The sequence below is a fragment of the Ambystoma mexicanum genome, chromosome 6q, assembly GCF_040938575.1.
Source record: "Ambystoma mexicanum isolate Mex_15411 chromosome 6q, UKY_AmexF1_1, whole genome shotgun sequence".
Taxonomy (NCBI): domain Eukaryota; kingdom Metazoa; phylum Chordata; class Amphibia; order Caudata; family Ambystomatidae; genus Ambystoma; species Ambystoma mexicanum.
Window position 1 is genome coordinate 278,057,599 of NC_090937.1, and position 14,512 is coordinate 278,072,110.

Consider the following 14,512-nt stretch of genomic DNA (forward strand, 5'->3'; position numbering starts at 1 on the left):
GGATGGAAGGATCTGTGGAGACTTGACCCTCCGGGGTAATCGTCTGTGACCGGCACCACGTAGTAAACCGCTTCAACTTATAGCCATAGCACTTCAAAGTCAACAATGCCCTAGCCTTGGCGAGGACCTCCCTGCAGTCCACTGGCAACTCATAACCTCCGAACTCTAAGTCTGCAGGAGTCAAGCCTTCAGGTCCAGCAATCCTGGGTCGTGATGAAGGATTGCACCTCCATCTCTGGTGAAAAGATCCAGAACCACTGGCAACTTGACTAAGGCAACGCTGATAGGCTGATAAGGTCCAGATACCAAATCTGCCTCGTCTAACCCGGGGCAATTAGTATCAGCCTACATTGACGGCGTCTTGTGTTGATGACTCGTAGTAGGAGAGGAAACGCATATAGAAACAGCCCTTCACACAGGGAGAATGTGTCGCCCAGGCTCAACGGCTGGTAGAATCTGCTGGCAAATCCCTGGTCTTTGCAGATGGTCATCTTTGTGTGCTCGTCAGCCAGCTCTCGCGAGCGAGCACGAATCAGCCAGTCGTCCAGGGACAGGTATACATGTATGCTCTGTAGACGTAGATGGGCGGCCACTGGTGCCAGGTACTTTGTGAAGACTCTTGGGGCTGACTTCAAGCCGAATGGCAGAGCCTTGAACTGGTAGTGCTGGTCCTGGACCACGGAACAAACATTTCCGATGTTTCTTGTGAATGGGGACGTGGAAATACGCGTCTTCTAGGTCCAACGATGTCAAGGAGTCTCCTTTTCCAGTTGGCCAAGCACGGGCACCAACGTGACCATCCTGAACTTTTGGGACTTGTATTTGAGCAGACGTTGCAGGTCCAGGATGGGTCTCCAGCCTCCTGTCTTCTTTCTGACTAAAAGTATCTGGAAGAGACTCCAGTGCTCAGGAGCGTTGGGGAACTAGCTCTATCGCCCCTTTTCGTAGCATGGCTCGTACCTCTTCCAGGAGCGGAGGAATGTGCTGCTCCTGTTGGGGAAGCAGCAGAATACGAGGACACCTGCGTTGGAACGCCAAGGTGTGCCCCTGGGCGAGAGCATCCAGCACCCATCTGTTGGTGGTGATCTTTCTTCACTCGCTGATGAATCTAGCCAGCCGGCCTCCCACCGGGTGCATGACTGGGGGCCCGACGTCTTAGCCGGTTCATGCTTGCTTGGGTGCTGGCGTCCTGCCCTGCAGGCGAAGCGGTCGTCTGCTACCATAGGCCTGGGAGCAGCCTCTTTAGGCTTCTTGCGGTGAGGATCGGGAAGGCTGTCTAAGACGTGGAGAACCCTTTTGATGACCTGCTTGATTTTCCCCTGGAAGAGCATAAAGACGACTAGCGGTGCTGCTGGAGAGTGCAGTGGGAGCAGGCCATCTCTATCAGCTTTGGTGGCCTGGGACTCGAAGACTGCCTTCCCAAACAAAGGGCATGTCCAGCACCTTCGCTTGGACCTCCTGACAGAAGTTAGTGGCCTTCACCCATCCCTGCCGACAAGGAAGACACCGTTCCTCATTTGCGGGAAGCCTGTGTTGGCAACCCCCACTGCCACTGTGATAGCATGGTCCGATGCCACTTCTCCTTCCTGGAAGAGGGCGAGGGCCTTCATCTCATCATCGGGGAGGAACTCTAGGATCAGTCCTAGTTTGTACCACAACTCCACGTCCTACCTGGCTAGGATTTGGCACTTCACTGGCCACCTTAATTGTGGGTGCCATGGTGTAAATCACCTTCCCCATGGCGTCCATCCTTTTCCCCTTCTGTCCAGAGGGACCGAAGACGACCAGGACGGGTTAGCCAACCGTTTCAATGCGGCCGCCGACACAAGTCCGGCGATGGTTGCGACCAGAGGCATTTGGGTAGGAGTCCGGCACCCTATATGTTTTCAGCCTATCCCGCTTGGCTGGAGCTGTGCACTGCCATGATAGTTTTCCTCTTGGCCTCTCGCCTTTGAAACAAGAAACCCTCCTTCTTGGTTTCCTCAGGCACCAGCTGGAATAGCTCGGAGGCCCTGGCGATCATTGAGTTGAACAAACCCACCTCGTCCGGTGGGGGGAAACCCTATGTAGGGCATCCAAATGTGGTGACTCATGTCCGCTGCAACAATATCTTCATCATCAGTCGTCGTGGCTGTATCCGTTCCTGTACCAGTGTCTGGGTCTGCAAGGGGAGTTGGGTCCCAACGTGGTGGAGAAGGTTGATATGGGGGCATCAGATTACGCTTCCGCTTCCTCTGTCGAGGCTGATCGGGAACCTGGGGGACCACAGGTACCAGAGGCATTCTCATCTGAATCTCCGACAGCACGGTGCCAATAGAATATCCAAGGAAATGTCCCTTGGCTGAGTAGGCAAAACAGGAAAACTAGGCCCTGCACCCTAGTCGCAGTCATCGTCCTCGTGGACCGTATGCATGGACTCCTGATCTTCGTCGTCCATAGACTAAACCTACATGGCTCCGGCAATGACCTGGGAGGACCTTTTCGCGGCCTCCTCACCCCCCCTTTTTTCCCTCCCCGGGGGTCTTGAACCGGGACCTGGGCAGGTATCTTCGCCCCCTTCCGGCGTGCCTGCAGACTTTGCCCAATTCGCTGCAGTGGTGTTGCGCCGTGGGGGCAGGGGCACTTTCTGCGCTGTGGGAGCCACCCTCGTAGGATCAGCACCCATAGCTGCCGTGGTAGTAGCAGTCGACGGAGTCACCGACTATGCCTTTTCCTGTGCCGGTTGAGCCTGCTTGGGCTGTGCGGCCTTTTCTGTCCGCGGCTTCTCAGATTTCTACTGTAGCTTAGCCGGGGTAGATGACTTCCTCTTTGCAGAGGAGCTTGATGGTAGGCTGGCAATTAAGGCGGACGGTGATGCTCATTATACCCTATCTACTTCAGTTCCGGTGACTCAAACTTGCAGATCTTGGCCTCATCTTGGGCCCCCACGGATGAGGCGCCTTTAAAGGACTTGGAAGACCGCTCCTCAGACTGGGGGAGGCATGACCCTGCTCGGAGCACAGGTCAGAGGCCTTATTCGCGTTCATCCATGCCGTGTTATCGGGTCAGACTTCTTCCTCTGGGCTTATGTGGTGACTGGTGGCAATAGGTGATCCTGCTCGGGACTGCTCCTGCGTGGAGAATAGGGGGCTTGAGTATGCCAGCTTGTGCGCCTAATCCCCTTCCAGATCCCTTCTCCCAAACCGTGGTAGCCGTGGGATGCGCTGTCCCTGGAAAGCTCAACCGTTGATTAGATTTGGCAAGCACTCCATCCTGCTGCTTCTGGCAGGGACGCTTGTATGATCTGGACCGAGTTCCTTCACTGGTGCCTTGCATGTGGTAGTCCAGTCCTGCTGCAACTAAGCCACTATACTTCAGGTAAGTGTTCCTGTTTGCCTTTAACTAAACTGGTCTTTAGTCTTCTTCACGGGGTCGGAGTTCGTGGATGCGGAGCGCAGTGCTGCGGCGTCAGGATCAAGATCACTGGATGTCAGGAGAGGAGTCTGCAGATGAAGCGATGAAGCACCGGTTTCCTAGAGGAGAGTATGCAGGAGAACTGCTGGTTTCAAAGGTAAGTAAACTGGTCCAAGTGGTGGTGAGCGTCACGTTGCACGAGAGTGCACAGTAACGCGAAGCACCAGTGTTATGGATGGAGCAGCTTATATAGCTGAGCTTCTGAAGTCACGCCCACCAGGTTCAGCCTGCCTGCCACACCCGATGAGTCAGCACACGACTACCAGGCCTAAGGACCCGATGAGTCAGCACATGAGGATGTTCTCTGGAATAAAGGCTTTCAGCTCCTGGGGAGTTCTTTTAAAATAGAAGTACTCCTGCACTGAAATAAAGTGTTCCTGCTCACATCTCTATATGAGCCTGGCGCCAAAGGCACCAGGACGGAGTCCAGCCATGGCCCCTGTGTTTATGGGTCCCAAAGGGACATAAGTGAGTCAGGTGACCCATTGCCCCCGTCACTAGATGGTGTGGTTTTTGTGTTCTGGGGCCTGTGGACATGACATGCCACCAGCCTACTAATTGTCCTTCGTTGTTTTCTTAGGAAAAACGAGGCGTATCTTGCACTTTACACCCTTATGGTCCGGGTGAAGGCAGAAGAGGTATTGTAGGTGCTTGTCCTCCACAAACACCTTCCGTAGACTGCATATGGTGCAGAGCCTGAAGAGGGGAATTCCATCCTTCTCCTCCGTCATGGTTGGAGGGCGAAGTAAGATGGCCTTCTAAAACCTTCGATCAATCCTAGCCCTTGAGGGGCGCGGAACTTCACCGACAATGATCCCTGCTGTCGGCAGATGAGGAAAAGAGCACACAGGCATTTTTTGTGACGAAAAACAGCAAAAAACATACAAATGGCTCGGAGAGCAACTCGAGTCCCAACTCTGAAGCATGCAGTACAAATCTGAAGATGGCTCCCAGAGGTGGGGCTTAGGGAGAGGCCCGTCATTGGATGAGGGCAGTGTGACCCAAAGGACAGTGATTGGTTTAGAGGAGAAATACAGTTTTAAAGAGAAAGTGAAATGGTTTTTCTTTTACAGAAGATTACCAGCCTGACGATGGGGAATATTCATGAGCATGTGAATCAAACCCCATGCTGGAGAAGACTGTCTTCTACAGGCATGTTTAGCAGTGTGGCCGGAGTCTCCGGTCTAAAACCAGAAATCCTTAGCCACACATGTCTTAGAGCGCCTTCAGCAACTATTCTACTAGCAGTGTCTGTGGTATCAAGTGTGTTTTTGATAACTGCTAGTCGTTTTTTTTGCCTTCTGCTAGTGTTTAGCATTTCTGACGTTCGGGGCTCATGAACACCATTATCAAGATCTTCCATGTGATCCCATTGTGCTCCATTAAAGCTTGCCATGAGCGCTGAATGATTTGCAATATGCATTTGGTAAGCGGATGATGTTGCCACTTTTTACCCATGGCATAAATCTTATTTACTTTCCTTGTCAGGAGGTGCCAACGTGGCTAAGCGTGTTCCAGCCCTTTCACAGGTAGTAGTGACAACCAGTGAATCTGCTTTAAAATGCCCTCTGTTGGTGCCGGCCTAAACCGCTTTTCAATGCGTGGGTGAACAGCCTTAGTTGTAGCTGGAGTAGAAAGGGATGCAGTTAATCTCATTTTGGCAGATTGTAACAAAAGGAATATACTGTTCAATTTGCTTTTTTCGCATTGAGGATATCACCACCAAAATCTGTGTCTTCAGACTAATGAGTCTGAATTTTGAAAATAATCTGCTGCTTTTTTTGGAGGTCATTATATAGAATGTGATCATCTATGGGCGATGATGATGATATGGTGCCATCCATAATGTCTGGGGTGGGGCAGTCAAGTTTCCTGGCTCAGTGCATGGGTCTTCCTCTGTAAACTTCCTCCTTCTGAATATAGCTCAATTATGAGCTCCTCATAAGTGGGTATGAGTTCTACTCCACCTTATTTTGGTGGAACCTCCTCTTTCTGTACAATAGGTTTGTTTTATTGGATGCTTGTCCAAAAAGTCCATAAATTAGGTCATGTGTCTTTTCAAACCTTTTTGTCCAAGCACCCCTTTAGGGTGTGGCCTGCAGTGGTAATACCAGTTCTTCCTTTTGGCCCAGATGTGCTTGTTACTGTTTCTTTAGTGTATATACTAAAGGGGAACGAATACCTGTGTAACATTACTTTTTCTCCTTCACTTGCATCAAAACAGTCTGTTTGGGTGCCTTTGATTTTTGTTTTGGTGCATGTGTAGTAGTTTTTGGTACAGAACCAGTTGCCTTCGCCGTCTGTTATTTTAACATGCATTGAGAGGGGAGCCACTCGCGAGGAGATTCTTTCAGATTGCTTGCTGAGGTTGTCTGTTCAACCAAAGACTTTCTCCCTTTCGATGAATGTGTCGAAACTTAAGTAGTGGGCGTTGGAGGTTTTTGGGAAGAAGTATGCTTCAATTTGGTCTGCGTTGCTGCACTGTGTGCCAAGTCAGTTCCATGAGAATGTTTTATAGGGGGGAAGCCTCCATTGCAGAGCGTGACACCTGGCATTCGGAGCTGGGCACTGGCAATCGGGAATCTTTAGTTTCCCTATAGGAAGTCTCCTCAGTGTCACTAATTAAACCGGCATTGTCCTGCTCAGCCTCGGATTCCTCCAGCCCAGTGGGGTATTCCATTGATGCCTCAACTTGCAACGCAGAGGCTGCCCAGCGTTTTGACTGTCAATCCTTAAGCGTCTTCGGTTTGAAGAGCATACATGCCAGACATTTATTATCCTGGTGGTTCTTGGAAGACAATAGTTATACATGTCGCGTGCATCTTTCCAGGGAAATCTTCGTTTACATGAGGGACAAAATTCAAATAGAGTATTCTCCATGGTTAACAGTGAGACTATAGATATTAAGGGGAAACTATATAAAAACATTCTCCTTCAACTGTATGTTTGCAAGTGCCTCCATCCCCACAGGCTCCCTACTTTGTAGGCTGAAGCATGAATTTGTAGGCAGTGGAATACCGAAAACTCTGGAACCTTTAAGAGTCGCATGCTCTATCAGGAGCCACAATCTCTGATTCCAAAGAACTCTGAAGTGCGTACAACCAGATGGCAGGAAAAAAAAAACTATGAGGACATCGATGCATGACGGATCATTGATTCGGATCACAGCACAGTAGGGATAGTATAACTAATGCCCCGTCGGCATCCCTTTTTCAAAATCGAAAAAGAAATTACGTAATAATCTGCACCAACCACTAGATATCAGCATATGCAAAACATGCAATTCTAAGATGGTCCACAAGCCTCAGAAATATATAACGCACACACACACACACACACACAGCCTTGCTGGACAATACCATTCCTTTTTGGGCCGGTTTTTCATATGCATGCTCCCTACTGCTTGATATTGTATTGAAGCACGTTCATCTATGTAATATCCAATTCTGGTGAGGAATGAGGTGCTTACCTGTCACTGTAGCTCTCCAGCATTGATATCTTCCATAGATTCACACGTGTCCATCCGCCTCCCCTGTGAGGCTTCTCCAAAAATACCTCCCGTCATTTGACTGGATATGAATCTGAGGATAGCGGCCCTGGGCGGAGCAAAGACCCTGTACATCTCATTGGCTGGAGTAGGACGATCAAACAAGGGGGTTGCCTAAACAAAATGAGGTGGAAGGCCACAACCTAGAGCCTCTATATAGTCTATATGTGCCATTTTATTGTTGAGGGTTTTTACCTTATGTTTCCCGGGGGGATTTTCAGTCTGACTGGGAATATTCAAGCATGTGAATCTTTCAAAGATCCAAAAGCTGGAGAAATACCACACAGAGAGGCAAATGCAGGGTTCGGTGGCAGTCATCTCTGCATAACAGAGCACATTTCTGGCAGATAACATCACATTTTATGCTTTCAGCATCCAGTCCTCTTCCCACCCATTCATGCAGCCTTTAATTCTTTGTTCACCTCCTTTTGTGACATTTCCTCTCGGCCGAGAACACTCCACTCCACAGTGAGAGCGAAAGAAAGAGCATGCAAGCAAGAGTAAAAAGCCAGAGAAAAAGACAAAGCGGGAAGATAAAGAGGGACCTATGTGGGGGAAAAGAAGAAAACAGATGAAGAATTACAAAGAGGAGGGGAGAGCAAGTGACTAACAGATGGGGGACTGTGAGGGAGATGGAACGAGGGCCAGAGGTGGGAATGTGGGGCAAGTGAGGTGGAAATGAGGGGCGTGGGACAAAGGGCCGGGAAAGCAGGACAAGGGGTCAGGAAACACAAGAGAGACTAGAAGAAAACATGGTGACCAGCACGGCACAATCTGTGATGCAGCCATTCGAGGACAATTGTATTGACGATTGCCGTACCTACCAAATATTATTCTTCTCTGCACCCTTTCCCTTGTCTCTCCACTGTAGGTTTGTTTTGGACACAAAGTGGCACTACAACTCCACCATATTTGCCGAAAACAAGAACGTGAACTATTAAGAAGAGCCAAAATCATACAAGATGGCCCTATGCAGAGGGGACACTAACCCTATATTGCACAAGCTGTGTAAAATAAGTCCTACTTTCGGTGGATGTATGGAAAGTCTGGAGAGCACATCAAGAGAAAAACAAGAGCTGTATCCCTGTGCAATCATCAAGTTCAATGATTAAATGCCTCCTCTTTTTAAAAGAAAAATATACTGATGCAGGATGCCCAGGCCATGCCTAGTGCTGTTATGCAAATACAGAGTCTCTCTCTACCTCATGCCTTTGTGTGTGTGCTGCCTCATCCTCTTGAGTTGGTTAACCTCTCTTTCCAATTTGTAGGTCTCTCTAGCTCCAGATTCCCCCTTTCTTCTCTTCTACATTGAAAAAGGCTTGCATTATATTTTACTCTTATCCTTAATAGCTGGAAAGAACTGCTCTGCTGTCAAAGTAGAATGCAATTGAAAGTACTTAACCAGGTCTAGGATTCATACCCTCTGGATCCTATTTTATTTAAAACCAGAGGAGGGGACGCGTACACTTATATCACACAATATTTCCAGTACTTATTGTTGAAATCAATGTAAATATATATGTCACTCCGCTTTTATATTGCGCAAAATCACCACTGTAGTAGTTTCAGAGCACCTGATCCTTATCCATGGCATATTGTGCCCTCACCCAGGGTGCTCCAGACCTTAGTCTGCTTGAGGAGTAGTGAACAAAACCTAATTCAAGAGGGGAGAGTGGGAAGATAAGAATACTGCAGAACTTTGGAAAACACTTGGGAGGTTCTAAAATTTAACAGTATAGTGTGCAGGGACAGAAAAGCAAGGCAGACAACGTTTACATGATTTCTCAAAATGTGCCATTTTTTATTAAATTATAAATGTCAAACGCCTCACTATCCCTACCCTGAGTAGGATTTCCCTGCCTATCAAAACTAAAGGAAAGCACTCTAACACAGGATATATGGCACTCGCACTTCATAGTTCCAGAGTTGAACAAAAAAAAGACGCAAGGAAATGCAAGTTTGCAACAAAGCTCCAATTCAGTTCTGGTCTCCTTCACTTTGTCAAAAGAAAGTTCTCTTAACCAATGTTTAACCAAAAGCAAAGCTTTCTCTCCTTCCTTGGGTAAGGATTTCCACTTCATCAAATATCATAAACTATGTTATGGGTCACAAGGTTTTGCCACAACTTAGAAATGTCAAAGAAGAAATGCAGTTCTTTGTCAGATTCAATGAAACACAACTTTTGGTAAGGTAAAAGAACCGCAGCTTTTGATAGCATTTCTTCAGTCTCGATGTAGCATTAGGAATCACTTTGTCAGGATGACTTCACAGCACCACTGCTACTACCTGGGCAACTCTCATACCAGGTTAACGTCTGCAACGATTCACCATGCAGGTCTACTCTACTGCCCCATACATAGTGTTCCACATTTAATTGGGCTTCTGAAGTTTCAAATCTACTGACAAAGCTTCAACAGTTTGCAACTTTGAGACCTTTATCAGCTTCTCAGAAATGACAATGTTCACATTAGTGTACCTAAATACCTTCAGATAGGTAAGGCACTCTTCCTCTGAACAATTCACCTTTCAGAAGGGCAGCCTCTTTGCTAATTTTGTCTTTCTGCCACTATAACAACCAATATTGCTCTTAAGGATGTAATTCTGCTTTTCTTACTTATGGCTTTGGCAATGTGAGCTATATCAATATTTAGGGAACATTTACAATCAGCAGGCTTCACCTTTTCACAACCTTGCATTCATTCTTTTGCTCTCTGCCCAACAAAGCAGCTTACTTATATGTCTGGTGTTCTGAGGACAGTGCTTGCACAACTCTTCGTTTGGGCAATGCTGGTATCCTTTTAGGCCTACGTTAAGGCTTGCACCATTCAACTTTGGGACAGTGTTCTTTTCACTACTGGCTTGGGCACTGCTTGTTCCCTTTTGCTTACAATTCAATTTTCAGTCCGTTAACTTCAGTGATACACTTGACAATGGACTCTTTGAATAACCTACCTCAGAGCTACTTTTTAAGCAAGCAGGACCAGTTTTAATCTGTTTTCAAAAGTTTAAGATTCAATTAAAGTGGTTTTACTCTTACGCGAATGCTATAGGAAGAGTTCACTTATACGAGCGTGCTAGTTTTATAACTTTCCGTTGACCGACAATCAACGGTTGGTGCATTACTGCTTTCACTCGCTCGCAAGTGATTCTGCCAGACTACAGTTGCCTGCCTTTGTTCGCGCAAGGGTTCAAAACGACCAGTCACTCAAAGGCTTCTGTATTGATATGATAGTTTATTTATATAGCGCCTATGCACAATGTGTTTCAAAGCGCTTCAAGGCAAGGGTGGGAACAAGAGAAAAAACAATGACATTCTTACAGGCCTTGAACAGTAAGGATGTGAAATTAACTATCGTACTCGGCCTGATGGCATTTCAGATAGTGCAAGAGCTAAGACATAGATGAGGACGGGAGTGGGAGAGTGGGAAGGAAACGGAAACAGACGGGCGACTACGGTGCAGAAAGGTAGGGGGGAACAAAACAAACTATCATATTAGGCTTGACGACTTTTCAGATAGTGCTGGAGAGGGGTGGGGAGGAAAAAAACAGCAGAGGGGTGGGGAGGAAAAAAACAGCAAGGGGAGGGAGGAGGAGACAGACGAGGTTGCTATCATACTAGGTCCAGAGACAATTCTGATAGAGTAAGTGCATAGAAGAAAGTAAGGGGAGGAGATAGGAAAAGGGAGAAGGGAAAGGAGGAGAGAACCGAGAGTTAGCAGTCAAAAGGAAAGGAAGGCACCAGGTGGGCGGGGCTTGCTAAGTGGTGAAAAAGAGCGGCAAACAGGAAGGCACCAGGTGGGTGGGGCTTGCTAAGTGGTGAAAAAGAGCGGCAAACAGGAAGGCACCAGGTGGGCGGGGCTTAGGCCAGGTCACCTAGATCCACTTGCACCTGCTCCCCATATGCTCCCCATATTGCTCCAGCACGTTTCGGGGTGTGCAATGTCTGCAATTAGGTTCACATGGGGAAAAGCAGTATTTCTTCACACTTTGATGCGCAAACTCTGCACTTCAGATTTTGGGGAAACAGGACCCTCTCTGGACAGGCAGCAGAAATCTGGATAAAGTCCTGGCGTCCCTTCTTTTCACCCACTTCTGTCTGGATTGCCAACATGCTCGGCTTCTACTGCTGCGACCTTTCCAGCTACAGCTCCCGTTTCTAATGGTATGCACCTGAGGGTGCCTTTTAAGCCGCTCTGCTTCCCTCAGGTGCAGGTCATTAAGCTTAACTGGCTGACCACTACTGCAACATTGCTCTTCCGCCCTCTACCTCGTCCCAGTACTTACGGGATTATCGGACTGGTAGTCCCAACCTACAGAATTAGGCTTTCTTGTCAATGTTATAACTTTAAATGCAGATCCATTTTTCTTAAATGCATTTAAAGAAGAATCACAAAAGTTTACTTGAAAAGAAGGCAGTTTGATTAAACCATTATTCATAGGTTTCCTTTCACTGTACCTCTGGGACAAAGGGAGATTTTTAACCTTAGAAGTTTCAAATGGTCCTTCTTTCCTTTGGGCATGTAAAGATGTCGCACCACACCTACAGGCTTAATATGCGATTCAAAGAACGAGAATATGCCATTACATGCCTCAGCATCTTTAAAAGGTTCTTCACTTTCAAGGACAAATACTGTCTCATCCCACGGGATCTCCTCACCACCCTGGGCCTCGTCTCCTCCCAGGTGATCGATCCTCAGTTCACCACCACCAAGGTCAGGATCAGGAAACATCTGACTATCCCTGGCCACCTGGGAGGAGACTTTAGGCCAGGTTTTAGTAAGGAAAAGCAGGACTCACCACAATGGGTAACAGACTGGGACCCATGTCAATGGGACCTTACCCAAAAGAAACTTGAGCATTCAGTGTTGTACAAGGATTGCAAGCCTTGCACATTTTGCTTTGCTCGTCCCCCCATAACACACCCGACTACTGTTTCTGCAAATTCAATTTAGTTACAGATTGCCTTTAATTACTTTGTGGTGTCATCTATCAATCAGTAAACTGCAGCAGGCCAGTGGGTCCACCTCAGTCTACGTCTCAGCAATTAGGACCTGAAATCTTACCCATAATTAATTTCCAACCAACACACAAAATCCATGTGCACAATGCACTTACATTTCATACATACTGTGCTACATAAAATTTAAATATTATAGGTTACACTGCTTGATAAAAATCCTTCACTGCATCCCAAGGCAGAACCATATCATTGTAATAAAATGCATTTTACTAATTTGGGTTTCAACTACCATTGTCCGTAAACTTGTCTCATAGTTGGACTTTTAGGCAACCTGAAGGTGGCCACAGACCCAGAAGACCTGGGTAGATTTTGCCTGTACCAGGTTATCTGTACGGACTGCCATGCATGACAGGAACTCGTTTAAGAATGTTCTCTACATAAAACCATTGTGTGAATTGGTTCTTTAAAAAATGGCTCCTGCAAAATAAAAGATCTATTCATCTGTGTCATCAGTAAGAGCTTAAAGTAAACGCCTTATGAAAGACCTCCTCTTTAAAAGCAGAGTAATGAGAAGACGCTTTTAATTGCATGTTCCTGTGTGACAAACTAAAGTCCTATATGAGTTTTGGCATTCGAAAATAGACGTTTAAACAAACTACAAATGTATTTTAAAAAAGGCTGTTCTTGAAGATCGGTGCCTTGAGATGGCGCTCTACACAGTTGTCTGCCCTAGCATTCTCCAAACTTGATAAGAAACCAACTGCTCGCTTTTCACACCAGTCCTAGCTGGAATACAAACAATCTATACTAGTCGTCTATCAACTGAATCTTGCTTTGCATCCATTAATCTGCTTTTGAAGCAACCTAATCAAAGTCTCCCATCCCGTTACATTAGAAAAATAGTTGAATTTAGAGACCAGGGAAGCCCTTCTCTAATCAATCGTCTATTCTCCAAAGTCACACAATCAAGGCACACAAATCCATTTCCTTAAAACGAAGTACCCTTTGAAGACTGAGCAAAGGGCCCTTTATCAAGATTACACTTCACCAAATTGAGTGGGTGGATAGTTTAATCTCTTTTGTACTGGCTAGGTTGTGTTTACCCAACACACAATTTAGAGCTGAAGTTTGCATAATACCAATCGCTTTTCAAAATAGTGAATTGATTCTACAGCCCTTCATCAATACGTGCCTTGGACGTACTGTTAAGGCAACACAAGTGTAAACACATTTTGGTAAACAACAACAGCCATGATCATTTGAACGAGATGGGTTCTGAAAAGTAAATCATGCACAATATACACTGCACAGTATGAGAACGATAGAAACGGTATCTGAACTTACATGGGAGGAGGGTTTGATTGACTAATTAAATCATCCTTCAGCCTTATGAGCTCCCTGAGTTTTGGATATTCTTCAAACCGGTCTGCTAAACCTGGGATATAAAAAGCAAGCAGGGATTTAAATGGAAACAATAAGTTTAGCATTGTATCCACAGTAAACAGATTATGATACAATATTAAAGAAACAAAACATTGCCAACCCATTACTGGTTTTCAATAATTTTGAACAAATAATGATGCACATGTTTTTCTCATTTCATGTATATGGTAAAAAAAAAAGGAATAGATGAATCACAATTTTCCTTTTATTATGGTAGGGGCATACTGTGCAAGTCATCACGGGAGGATAGCTCAGTGGCAACATGCTCTCCTTGGAAGCTAGACGACACTGAGCAACACAGGTACGATCCCCAGGTACGCGCTTAGAAACCTCTGGGTATTAAGCTCGTTCTAAATAACCTATCATATCATAATCATCATCATCTGAATATGTGCTAAACCTCAGGGCGAGTCTCCATATAAGTGCTCTAAGATGACATGAAATAAACCACAAAGCCCCTCATGGGATTTTGACTACAACAGTGAGTTAATTGCCAACAAAAGTCAAAGGAGAACAGTCTTACAAGAAGTGTGTAAACTGCTCTGGAGAGGCAGGTGGGATTGGTCTTTGCAAGATAAAATCTGAAACAGACTGTTCCCCATATGAAAATGTGCTCAGACGAAAATCAGACTTGTAACTGCAGAATCATCAAAACCTTCCACAACCGAGATAATATTTTGCACTTCTGGGCATTTTCAGCATGCAACAGCTGTTAAGCAGGGACTGATGAATCACAAAAGAGCTTGCACAAGTCATACAGAACATTTTATTTAAGCAGTTTTTTCATACAGATGTATAATGAAAACAAAAAAAAGAGGAACAAATGATAGCAAATCATATTCTCTCAATGTTTGGAGCGTGCAATAAATGTCAAGTCAGATTCTGACAATCAAAACTATAAAGTGGTCACAAATCCCACAACTTTAACAGCCACACAGGGTTTGAAAGGCTTGTTTAATGGGAAGCTTTCCGAATTCATGCAGGGCATCGATAACTATTGACATCTGTATTGAAGGATACTGGTCTGAACTACTTTTATGGGCTGCAATGGTATACACATGCTGTTTAGGTAATATATTTAACACTGCTCCAGCCTGTACCGGATGGCA

At 46.0% G+C, this 14,512-nt stretch overlaps 1 protein-coding gene across 2 annotated transcripts in view; it reads right to left on the bottom strand.

Annotated features, from left to right (window-relative positions):
* METTL14 (methyltransferase 14, N6-adenosine-methyltransferase non-catalytic subunit) overlaps positions 1–14,512 on the bottom strand; it is a 361,066-nt gene that overhangs the window by 138,498 nt on the left and 208,056 nt on the right. For both annotated transcript variants that reach the window (XM_069630753.1, XM_069630754.1), the window contains exon 6: positions 13,305–13,395. In XM_069630753.1, coding sequence (XP_069486854.1) covers positions 13,305–13,395 — 91 coding nt within the window. The remainder of the gene's footprint in view (positions 1–13,304; positions 13,396–14,512) is intronic.